Source organism: Tenrec ecaudatus, chromosome 2 (genome assembly GCF_050624435.1).
Source record: "Tenrec ecaudatus isolate mTenEca1 chromosome 2, mTenEca1.hap1, whole genome shotgun sequence".
Taxonomy (NCBI): domain Eukaryota; kingdom Metazoa; phylum Chordata; class Mammalia; order Afrosoricida; family Tenrecidae; genus Tenrec; species Tenrec ecaudatus.
Window position 1 is genome coordinate 262,522,892 of NC_134531.1, and position 13,145 is coordinate 262,536,036.

Below are 13,145 nucleotides of genomic sequence, written 5' to 3' on the forward strand. Positions count from 1 at the left end.
GATGGTCTTTAGTTAGTATGAAATGCCATGCTGACTGTAGGCTTATATTTATTTATGTAATTAACACAAAAATCATATGCTTTTTTCCTTTAGTTTGATTTCTTGGCACATACCATCTAGTCAGACTGAAATAAATTCGAATTCTATCTCTGCCATTTTACTAGTAGATACAGTAAGTAAGTAAATAAATGTTTGCACATATAGATCAGGAATGATTATTCTGACAAGTTGTAACTGTGTGTGTGAATTAAGTGAAATAAAGCATATAAAAAGTCCTCTGACACAGGTTCCCCATCCAAATAGGCTAAGAATTAAAACTCCATCTTAGCTATTTAAAAAGCTATATGTCCCCCAACTGAAGGGAAGGATGATGAAAGGAATGTGGGGTTCCTTAATGAACTTTATAGTTGTAAACGAATTTCCCTGGACGCTAATGATGCATTTTCCTTTCCTTTTTTTTTCCCCCAATGAAAAAGAACTACTGCATTGGGAGAACATAAGCGGGAGAACATAGGCAGGAGAAATTGAAGGGAAAAAAAATAAAAACCAAGAAAACAATAGCAAATGATTCATTAAATTTCTCTTTTCTTTTTTTCAAGGGGAAAAGTTTCCACATATGCACAGTAATCATTTGGCATTTTGTAAGCTTAAGCCTTGGGGAGTTAGTGGTATTTGGCTCCTGACGTGGAAGTCTTTCTCTTGTCAGACACATCCTTTCCCTTGCACATTCCTGGTACACTTTGTTTCTGCTGTGCCTTGTGGCAGGCTTTGAGGCGGTTGGGTATAGATTGCACAGCCTGGACTGACCCTCCTTCCTATTGGCACTTTATCCTCTTCGTGGAGTAGCAGTGAGCAGTGTGGCTATTAACTAGTTCATTACGTCACCTTACCCAAGGATCTTTTTTACCTCGGGAACCGTTGTCATTACTCTGATCATTTTGGGAAGAATCAGTTAATGCACATGGGATAAATAAACTTGTAGTCTTTGACGTCCTCTTTCATAAGTGTATTTCTTGCTAAAGATCCTTCTAAGTTTCTTAAGGAAAGCGTGAACATTTCTGGCAGCTATGAATAGTTTTACGAAATTAATTTGCACGTTAATAAATTATGAAGTAGATTATGGTTTGCTCTTGATTTGGAGATGATAGGCTCCGATGATTTGAGGTTTAATCTAAATATTTTGAATATTACCTAGCATCCCTAAGGACCAAATATCCAACCACAATATGACAGAAGTGTGCAGGAGTTATTGTTGGTGGGTGCCCGTCTGTGCCAGCTCATAATGGCTGCATGTAACAGAGCAGAACTGTCCCAGAGGCTTTTCTTGGCTATGAAATTGATGGAGACATTCTTTGAGCTACTGGCAGGGTTTGAATTCCTAACCTCTCGGTTAGCAGCCAAGCTTAACTATTATGCCACTAAGGATTATTTTACTTGGTTTACAAAAGAAAGACAAATAATTTATTTGTGCTTTAATAAATATATGTGTATATGTATTATGTAGATGTGTAAGAATACCAATAGGTGCATAATCTATTGACCCATTGTTGATTTTTAGAAAATAAGCTAATGATGGCTATTGGCAAGCAGAACTCACTCACTTCTTTCCCATTAAAAATGCGTGGATTTTAGTTAATATCTTGGTATCCAATCAGTCAAGCAATAGAAAAAGCATAACACACAACTGTATAATTTAGAATTATTCTTGCTAAAGAAAGTTAGCTTATCCTAGGATATACTTTCTAAGTCTCTTAGAAAAAGAATGGACCATTAATCCTTAAGGGAAATATACATGTCATTGTTTGATTTTTATATCTGTAGGAATAAATCTATATTTCACCATGCTAGTCATTACGTAGTCATAGCTTATAACTGGAATAGTGTTTTGTAATGTAAGCAATGGGATATTTTTACATAATCTTAAATAGATCGAGTGTTTACAAATTAAGGGGTGTCAACTAAAAAATTTAAGCTATTAATGTTGATGATCAGAATTATATTTGACATATTTCACCAGAGTTTATAATTTTAAAATCTGTATATAACATCATTCTCCTTAATTTTATTTCATCAAAGAATTTATGACTAATTTGGATTAAAAAACCACTATTTCTTTGGATAGTTAGCATGGCCAGGACGAATCATTTAAAAGACGTGTGTTAAGTGAAATTAAAGGGATGAAACAATGGTATGCCAAGTCCAACTCTCAGAAACTGATGGTGAGCTGCGCTGGAAGGCGTGTCTCATAGATCACAGTGAGCACCGTGGGCAGTCTGTAGACTAGTATTAATTTTCTCTTTCTACAAAACAGTGCTTCTTTCCAACGGCTCATAATGTTTGACAGAAAGGGTGTGCATGTGCTTAAAACTGTGTATACTTTGTGTAAACACATATACACAGAGAGAAATAATGCTCTGATTATAAATGTAACATCCACTGAGTCTTACAATTTAGAAGGTAGAGGCAACTTTAGAAGTCACTTAGTCCAACCGCTGGTGTTCTATGTAAACAATGTTACAGGAAGGGGTCCCGGTAGTACAATGGGTTAAATGTTTGGCTGATAACTTTAAGGTCAGTACTTCAAGCCCACCAGATGCTCCAAGAGAGAAAGATCAAGCTGTCTGCTCCTTTACAGATGTACAGTCTTGAAAACCCTAGGGAGCAGTTCTATGCTGTCCTATATGGTCTCTATGAGTTGAAAATGACTCAATGGCAGTGAGATGGGTTATATGTTATCATAATGTTTTTACTACATTAAATATAAACATTTCCATATCTATGCAAGTGATGATAAATGTAGCCAATGAGTCATCATAACCTCATTTCATCAGCAAGGTATATTTTCTCAAGGAATGAATAATGGACTCATCAACAAGTGATTATCATAATGGCACCTCTTATATGAAAATGAACATGTATGTTTATAAATGACAGCCCTGCAACAGAAGCTATTAGCTCATGATGCTGCTGAACATTATGGAACTCATTTAACACAAAGCAAGATATTTACTGCTAGAGTGAAAAGGGTTTAATTTATTAAAGGATGTCTTTATAATCTGGGGTTAAAGATTTTACAGCTAGTTAATACATTGGACTGTGAACCACAAGGTCAGAAGTTCAAAACCACCAGTAACTCTGAGGGAATAAGATGAGGCTATCTGATCAAGTAAAACGGACAGCCTCAGAATTCCTCTATAGGGTCGGTAGGCATAGAACTCAGAAGCCCTGCACGCATAGTGGGTCGTGTGTCTGATTGATAGCAGCATGGCCAGGAGTTCGAATCTTCTGGGCCTCCAGAGAAAAATGAGACTTTCTGCTACAAAACTAGGAGGAGAGCCTACGCTTCTCCGTAGGCCACTCTGCATTGCAATAGAATCTATGGCAGTAGGTTTGGTTTGGGTTTTGGATTATTATAGTTATGATTATGCTGCCATAAACTTTAAGGCATTAAATGTTTTTTCAATTTAATGAAAAATTAGTCTATGCAAGTATCTGTATCGTTTTTAGTAGAAGATAACATTTTTTTCTCTTCCTGTATGATAATGTTGGTGAGTGGAACATCAGAAAAATATGTTCCATGCAAAATGGATCTTCACACAGACTTATTTTGTCATTTCAGCTTGAGTTTTGAGAAATAAGTTTGGCGCATCTGCCAACTCCTTTTATAAGATGTTACGTTCCTGATTTCATTTTGTTTATTTCATTTATGAGAAGCTCTCTTCCTTACCTCTCTGCCAAACACTTAGGCCTTCTCCCCCTTCCCCATCACCAACCCTATTCTAAACTGTAATGTTGCTGTAAGTAAATAGAACAGAGAAAGAATCACTACAAGGGATCTGCCACTCATTAAAAAATCAAATCACTCTCCTTTTGATACATGTGTGTTTTAAGCTAAGAAACCTGCGCACATTCTGAAAATACAACATTCCACAATGGGCTTTTCCATAGGAGGCAAATTTGGAATCACAGACTTTTTTTTCATTATGAAGGAAGAAGTGCGGTTTGGGGAGGGGAAAGACGGAGCAAACATGGGGCAAACCAGATGAAGGAGCATCGGTTTGCAAACATATGTTCATATGTAGACGCTTTTTTAAAGTAAAAAAAGTTAACTAGTTGATGCTTTTTTTTTTTTTTTGGTTTACAAACTATCTTTGATAATGTGTTTTGTTTTCTCCATCCCAGAAGAAGCTAGCGGTGCACAGCAAGATGCAGGACTCTCTGGAAGTCACCCTTCCCAGCAAACACGAGGAGGAGGAGGACGATGAGGAGGAGGAAGAGGAAGAGGAGGAGAAAGACCAGCCTGCCGAGATGGAGTACCTTAACTCTCGCTGTGTCCTTTTCACTTATTTCCAGGGAGACATTGGGTCAGTAGTGGATGAACACTTCTCAAGAGCTTTGGGCCAAGCCAGCACCCTCCATCCAGAATCTGTCATTACAAAAAGCAAGCTGGGGCTCACCCCCTTCTGGCGAGGTAAGAATTCAAAAGCAGACGCTCCTCAGGGCACTGTCTGTTTCACAAGCGCCTGTACCAGGTTCCAGCTGGATGTGCGCCCCTGGAGGACGGATATCCACTGGCTTTTTAATTTTTCAGGACAGCAAGGAATTTCTTTCAGACAAACAGCTGGATCAGTTTTGTCACATGTGGAATGCAGGGTTGGAAAGGATGCAGTCACACCCCTTAAATTCCTCATGGAAAGTAGTGATGCAACCAGCCTGAGTTTATAGTGGCAGGATCAAGCTGCAAAGCCCCATTCCTGAAGCCCCGATGGCCCAATTTGGATCTCTACATAATAGGCGTGCCTGAATCAGCTTTTAAAAAATTAGCTTTTGCTCATTCCACTAGGTGCTATGTGGTGACATATAGCAGAGATCTGAGTCTGACTCAAGAGAACAGACTTTGGAGATGTATGGGGTTCTCCTGGTAGCTTTCTGTGTCCTGCTATGCTGTAGTATTACCTGTTTGTCATACGCCTACATCCATATGGATCAATCCATTGCTTTCACCGAGGTGAGGTAAACTGGTGAATTGTGAATCTGCTTCTATATGGAGGTCACAGAAGAATGTTTGGATCTGATTTCTGGCTCCCAGAAAATTGCTGGCAACATCTTAACCAGTATAATTATAATGTTTCAGAAAAATTCATACACATAGTAATGATAGCTTCTGAGGAAGGTGTTACAAAGTTTTCTTCTCATAAACTAATTGTTAAAAACTATGATATCTCGATAGATACAAAAATTCTGAGGGCTATCCCATCCACACCTGAATAAGAACAGCGGATGAGGCCCCACATCCTATGCTTTAAAGATTCCACTCGGTGGGCCAGATAGCGGCTCAATTTTGATAACCCCTGTTCTAATAGTATGTATACATTTCATCCTGACCCCTCACTCCTTGCCCCCTCAACACCCCCCACCCCCCACCACAACTCACACAACAGAGATCTATTGAATCAGACTCTCCAAAGGGAGACTCTGGGAATCAAACACTAGCAAGTGCCCAGAGAGGACAGGCTAGCCATCCGTGGCAGGTCATACCAAATAACCGAGGCAAGGGGGAAGATGAGTGATTATTAGTGGTCATCTCTTAGGCGAAAGACTGGTTTTGCTACATTGTAGAGGAAATCATGGACAAATGTAATGTGTGGATCTCATTTTCCCTCCTCCCTCCCTTCCTTTTCTTTTTCCTTTTATTAAATATAAAGGCTGTTAAGATAAACAGTGACTAAAAAGCAGTAGGAGGAGTAGGAGTTAAATGATAGAGGTCTTGGTGAAAATGAACTGAGAAGCATACTGATGATATGATTAGCAAATTGTTTTGACTTTCTATAGCCATTGAGAACTAAAAATGTAAGTTGTTTATGGATTCAAAGAATTTCCAATTAAAGAGCACCTGGTGAATACTGTGAATAATTGGTGGAGGACAAACATGAAAATTTCACTGGAAACCCAGACCTTGAGAAATAATTTATATAACAATCATAAATTTTATCAGGGTCGTCAGTCCCAAGGTCGTAATAAAAATAGTGTCTATTTCTTTTAACATACAATCATATGTAACCTGATCATGTAAATGGAAAACAGAACATGGAGCCCAAAGTTATACCGAGGTCTAGGAATACTTGTATATAGTGTCATAAAAAAGAAAAAATATTAAGTGCGGTATGTGCAAAAATATCGGTTCAGCATCTTCCCATAATCTGTATGATGGAAGAGTAAAACAACTGCGCCGACATTGTGTTTATGTATAGAAAAAGAGTCTATTGATAATACTTAGAAAGTTTTGTTGTGTACTTTGGCGTTATCTTAAATTTTGCTCAGCAAGTATTTATTAAGTTCATACTGAGCTTAGTGATGGAACACTTGCCTTCCTGTGGGTCAGTGTAGGCTTTCATGTTGTTATGATGATCAACCCACAGTCCTCTGTCAGTTTAACCTACTGTGCAAGCTTGCATGTTGCTGTTATGATGACATCATCCCACAGATATGTCAATATTAGTAGGGTCGTTTGTGGGGAACAGGCATCTGTGGTGTTTCCGGAGCGACAAATTAGAAAAAACTTGTCAATCTAATTCTTGAAAAACAATGGTCAATGAAAACTGTATGTACTGCTATGGAACGTGTCTGACATAGTGGCAGAGATACGCCTGGGGCAGAGCGGTCTCCTCAAAATGAAGCTGCCCTGCATGATGTGAATGAACCGACACTTCTGGGACATTCACTTGCTGATGTGGCAATGAGTCAAAAGAAACTGAAACAGCTGCAAATGTTTATGAATAACTGAGATATGTAATGTAAAGAGTATGAATCTAGGAAATTGGTAGTTTTCAAAAATGGAAGTGAGTGGAAAACTTAAAAATCAATATCCCTATGCAATAATGAGCAGAAACAAACTGGTTTGGCCTATTCTAAATTATAAAATCCTGTCATCTACTATATAAGGAATGACAAATTGAAGAGGAACAGCATAACATTCAAAACATTTTAATATCCTTCCTGATATGCAGTGCTATCCCTGATGGGGTAATCGCCATATTTGTACAAAGGAGACCAAATAATATGACTATTATTCAAAATTTTGCACTAACCACTAATGCCCAAAGTTAAGAAACTGAAGATTTTTACCAGCTTCTACAGTACGAAACTGATGAAATGTGTGATCCAGATATGTTAATAATTACAGGTGACTGCAACAAGAAAGTTAGGGACAACAAGGAAGGATAATACTTGGAAAATATGGCCTTGGTGATAGAAATTATGCCATAGATCACATAAAAGAACTTTTCAAGATCAACCGTCTGTTCACAAAAAGTACATTTTTTCAACAACAAAAGTGACTGTACACATTCAAACCGACCTTCTCTATATAAAGAACAACAAAGAAGTTCAATGTATCGGCCAAAACAAGGTCAGGAGTTGACTGTAGAGCACATTCCATCAGTTTCTCCTACGCAAGTTCAAGTTAGCACCGAATAACATTAGAACAATGAAAACTAATACCTTGAGTATATTCCACACTGGATTTTAGAGACCTCCTCAAGAATACATATGACATATTGATGCTAATGACCAAAGGCCAAATAAGTTGTGAGGTGACATCAAGACCACTGTGCATAAAGAAAGCAAAAATTCATTTGAGGAAAAGATAGAAAAGAATAAAACGATGGAATTGTATGTTGTGGGCCTAAAACGTACTCTTGAGAATATGGTGGCAGAGATAATGATGTCGTGGAGTTGAATAGAAGATCTCCGTGGACATGGAGAAGACAACGATTATAATTAAATGTTCCAAATTCTGACGTTCGAAAACCAAAAGAGAAGAACACGCCTGATTTTCTAAAGCAAGGAAAGATCTGGAAAAACCCAGCCTCAAGTTCCAATATTGAAAGATTCTGTGATCAAACTATTCAACATCCCAGCAAACACCAGAAGATGATGAAAGGAGTTTATACGTTACCTCAGACACACGCACTGCAATAAACCTTGACAACACCAACTCTAGAACCAGGCAAAATAGACATAGAAAATGACCAGAAAGTCCAGAGGCTCAAACGGAGTTGAAGACACAGACTGAGCAGTGAACGGATGTGAAGCAGAGAGAAACGAGCAGTAAAGTAGAAATTCACGCCTGCACGGTGCCAGCTTTGGGGGAGGCATCGAACCGAGTCTAAGCGAGAAGCCCAGGAAGGCAGAGCCCAGCAGGTAGCAGCGATTCTGTACAACCAGCCCCAGAAATAAATGAAAAGGTGGGCAGGATGTGGCCCAAGATGAACCATGCTTGGTGGGTGGGAATTGGGGGGCGTGGAAGGTGGAGAATGGAATAGCTTTGAAAGAAGGGAAGTTTCCTTACAAAAGAATCTTGAGGAACGTACCTATCTCACAGCACCCGAGCTTTTGCTAAGGAGAAAGTGTAGGCAGGCAGTGCGCACGTGTTAGAAAAGGGAAGGAACAGACGGGTGGGTGAGAGTTACAGTCCTTCTAGTGAGTGCAAGAAGGGAGGGTGCTAGCTAATAACGCTAATTAATATTTGCTTTCCAGTGCCAACACCTGATCATTTATAGGTGAGCCACTCAGAGAAAAGCCAACACACAGAACAACTAGAGTCAAGCCCCACACCCAGTGTTAGGGTACCTCCGGAAGCACGCATAGACAGCCAAGGCAGGCCAGCCTAGCCAACGCCAACACGCCCTCCTTCAATCACAGGGGGTGTTTGCTGACATGCAAGTCGAGCCATAATACCTACTCCCTTCCTGAGATGTAAGTACTTGTACTTGTGCACCCAAGTTCTGCTCACCAATTCACCTTGAGGTGCAAGGAGCTTGGGTTTGTACTTGCAAACCTGGCCACACACCTACAACTCCTTTCCTGAGGTGTAGGGCACACAAGCGATGCAGGAAAACCGGCCCTGTTCACTCTTCCTCCCCAACAAGCAGGTGCCTGTGTTGATGCATACTCACCAGTGTAAGTCCATCCAAACCTCCTACCATCTGCCTAAGACACAGGGAGTTCGTACTGAAGGGCACAAGCCCAGCTCTACCCACCATCTCTTCTCTGAAGTACAAACAGCTTGCCCTTGCACGCCTTCTACCCCCTGCACCCATGCCCTAGAAGTTGCCTGGACAGACACACCACCTCTTCAGTAACAGCAGTCACATCTTGATAGGCGCCATCTGTCCCCAGGACAAAAGATGAGCGAGAGACGCTAGTGCCGCATAGAACTTCTGTCCAGATGCCACATCACGCATCCTACACCTAAATATTTTTTGTAAGGTACCTACATTTATACTGAAACTGCTTGATATCTCAGGAACTACTCTGTTGATGATTTAAATGGACTAGTCCAGAGACAGAGAGGGGAAGAATATAAAAATAAATAAATAAAAGATAAATAACCCATTGTTATAGTGCCTCTAACAGTCACACTATAGACACAAAAACATATGTAGCGTAAAAATCAAAGAATCAAACCAAAATATATCACCACATCACAGTAACAGTAATAAAAAAGGAACAAGAGTGACAATAATAACTTATAAAATATATTTTAAGAAAAATCTGTTACTAAAGACAAAGACAGGCATTACATAATAATTAAAGGATAAATCCAAAAGGATAGCACAGTCACAAATCCTACAATAAATGTTAACAGAGACCATTCTGAAAAGAAAATCAAGAAACCAACACTCTTTACAAAAAAGCAAACCCATTACCTTTGAGCGGATTCTGGCTCACAGTGACCTGAGAGGACCGAGCAGATTCCATCATAGTGTTGCCCAGGCTGCACATGTTTATGGAAGAGTACTGCCGCAAATTTCTCTACAGAGCAGCTGAAAGGCTCCAACTCCAATAGTCTGTTAGCAGAAGAGCACATTTGAATCAATGCAGCACCAGAACTCCCAAAATAGTACAATAAAGACAAATTAATGAGGAATAAACCTAACTAGGGAAAGAAAGCACATATATACGACCCCCCACCCCCAACACTCCGTACTCACATACACACAATGCGGGAGTGCCTGATAATCTGGATCCCCACACCTTTCAGGTAACGGCTTAGTGCCTCACACACAGTGGCATTAGGTTTATATAAAGACATACAAGTTAAGCTATAAAACACTACTGCCAGAAGCAAAATGAGATCTATATAAATAGAAAAAGATACCATATTCATTGACTGATAGACAGAACATTACAGAAATGTCAGTATTATCAAAAGTGATTTATAGATATAATATACCTTCCATCTCAATTCCAACAACATTTTAAAGTAAAGCAGAATAACTTAGCTGCAAATTTATATGAAAAGGAAGGAGACCAAAAATACAAAAGAATATTGAATGCTTTAAAAAAGTGGCCTTTCACTTCCCAGTTTTAAAACTCTCTATAAACCATTGCCATAAAGTCAATGATGACCCATAGCGACTCTGGAGACAGAATCGAACAGCCACATCAGATTCCCAAAGCTTCATGGTAGAAACTGCTATACCTTTCTCCAGTGAAACGTGCTATACTGTCAGCAATCAGGCTAGCCTTTTCATCAATGTGCAACCATACCTTCTAAAATTTCTGGTAATCAAAACAGTCTGGTACCGTGTAGATCGTAACAAATTATTTTGAAAATCGCGATTGCACAACACTTAATTGCTCTTATGGGGAGTCACTACATAGACCAGTAAACAGTCCTTCCAATAGGACAAGAAGACAAGCTAGGACATAAAAGGTATATGTCAGGATTGTATCCTTGCACCATATTTACTCAATCTGTGTACTCAACAAATAATCACAGAACTAGCCTCTAAGAAAAATGCATTATCGCTATTGTAAGAAGACTCATGAACAAACTGCAATGTGCAATTGGCACACCTTCCTTGCTGAAATTGAAGAGGACAGGAAGCACTTCGTGACAAAGAGCACATTGTACAGTCTTCAGTATGCATTGTACTACAGCATCAAGAAAACAAGCCATCGCAACTTGACCAATAAGCAGTTATAGTAGGAAAACACATTACATATGGAAAACATTGAAGTTGTCAAAGAGTTCACTTTATTGATGCCTACAATCACTTCTCACGAAATGACCAGTCAAAAACTCAATTGAAGTATTGAAATGGACAGTCCTGTTGAAAAAAAAATCTCTTTAAATTGCTAAGAAGCAAATATGTCTCCTTGTCAGCTAGGTTGTGCCTGACCCATGCCATGATCTGTGAATTGCCTGTGAAGGTTAGTCCATAAAGAGAGAAGAATGGAGGGGATTGGTTGCCTTTAAATTATGTGGGGGAATATATTCACAGGATTAAGATGTAGGTGTTACTTAATTGCAATTGTTAGACAATGAATATTGTTGTTGTTCCTTTATAGAATATTATGTTTAAATGAGGCTTTGGCACATTTTTAAATTGTATGCATTTCAGTTCTATCCTGTCAGGTACAGATATGATTTTATTACTGTTTGTTTGAAAATCATATATGGCTAAAGAAAAAAGTAATGGTGCTAGTGAAGGATATTCAGTATGTCATTGCCATCCAGAAACAATGAATCAATCCGTCTTGGAGGAAGTACAGCCACAATCCCTATTATAGTAGAAGATGCCATTACTTTATTTTATGTACTTTGTGTCAGAAAGGAGAAGACGCTGGGTAAGTGCATCATACTTGGTCAAGAAAAGGGCAGTGAAGAAAAAGACAACCCTCAGTGGGATGGGCTGACACAGCAGCTGCAACGGTGGGCTCCACTGTCGCAATCATTGTGAGGCTGGGCCAGAGCCAGGCAGTGTTCAGTTCTGTTGCCATGGGATTACCCTAAATCATAAATGACTTGACATTACATAACCGCAACAATAACTTTTATTTTAAACAAGTGGGAAGCTCGAGATAAAGTAAGATATAGTGAAATGTACAAAGATTTAGTTAGAAAATTCTATATGGAGAACATTCCCACCTAACATGAAAGAACTCAAGAAAAAAAAATTCAAGTCTGTAGCTGCAATACTGAAAGATTATATGGGAAAAATTTTGAACGACACAAGAAGCATCAAAAAAAAAAAAAGAAAAAAAGACAATGAAGGAAATAGGCCAAGAAGCATGGACGGCATTAGCCAACAAAAAAAGAAAAAAAAAGACGCTGGAAATGGTAGACTACCCATTGTATTGTTTCAACAAGCTGATGAAGCACTCACTCATCTATGCAAAGAAATTTCAAAGATAGCTACATGGTCAACTGACAAGAAGAGATCCATATCTAGATCCATTCAAAAGAAAAGTGCTGCAAAGTGAGCACGTGGTTAATTCATTCTCCCTATAGAAGCAGACATTCCTATTTGGCTCTATTTTCTTCCTGCTGCAGCATCCAGCTCCTCTCACACTTTCCTCCAATAGCAGATGGGCATAGCAAGACTTTCTCCTCCATGCCTAGATTCAAAATGTTTCTATTAAGCCTGAATTTTTGGCTATATTAATTGGATCATGAAGTTTTGCCTTGACAGCTTTTGCTGTATAGAAAATAACCATGTCGCCCATGTGGCTTTTGAATCTTATATGTAAAGTAAAATGGGGACTTGTGGGGGGAGGCCAGATGCTCTCAGCCATCCTCCCAGTTGCCAGACTGCAGCGGGCACCACTCCCTGCTGTTAAAGACAATGGATGCCTGCAGACATCCATTTGGTTCCAGTAGGTGGGGTTTACACCCTACTGATAATGGTTCCTATGGAGATCTAGGGAATAGGTCAAAGTTAAGCCGCCATCCTAAACCTAGGATCTAACCATCTTGTCACATGTATAACCCCAATCCCTCCCCTTCCTATTGCATGTATGTCCCTAGACCACCCCCCTCTCATTACTGTATTACCCATAGGACAGCCCCTTCCAGTGACATGTGTCCTCACCTGTAATTAGGGGGTTTGCACGTCCCCAGAGAATATAAAAGGCCTGGGCTAGCATTAAATCTCTCTCTCTCTCCAAAATACAAAAAAATGTTTAAATTTTAGAGCAATATCATTGATATCACATGCAAGTAAATTATTTCTGAAGATTATCCAACAGGGTTTCAGCAGTGCATTGGCATCCCTGCTAGAAACGCAGGCCAGATGCAGAATAGGTCATGGAAAGGGATATCATTGCGAAGAGGATGAGGTGAATCTTGGCTGAAA

The 13,145-nt window shown here is 39.3% G+C and overlaps 1 protein-coding gene across 1 annotated transcript in view; it reads left to right on the plus strand.

The window, feature by feature from the left end:
- Positions 1-13,145, plus strand: part of VGLL3 (vestigial like family member 3) — a 61,606-nt gene that overhangs the window by 8,316 nt on the left and 40,145 nt on the right. The window contains exon 2 of the mRNA XM_075542451.1: positions 4,183-4,471. Within this exon, the coding sequence (XP_075398566.1) occupies positions 4,183-4,471 (289 nt within the window). The remainder of the gene's footprint in view (positions 1-4,182; positions 4,472-13,145) is intronic.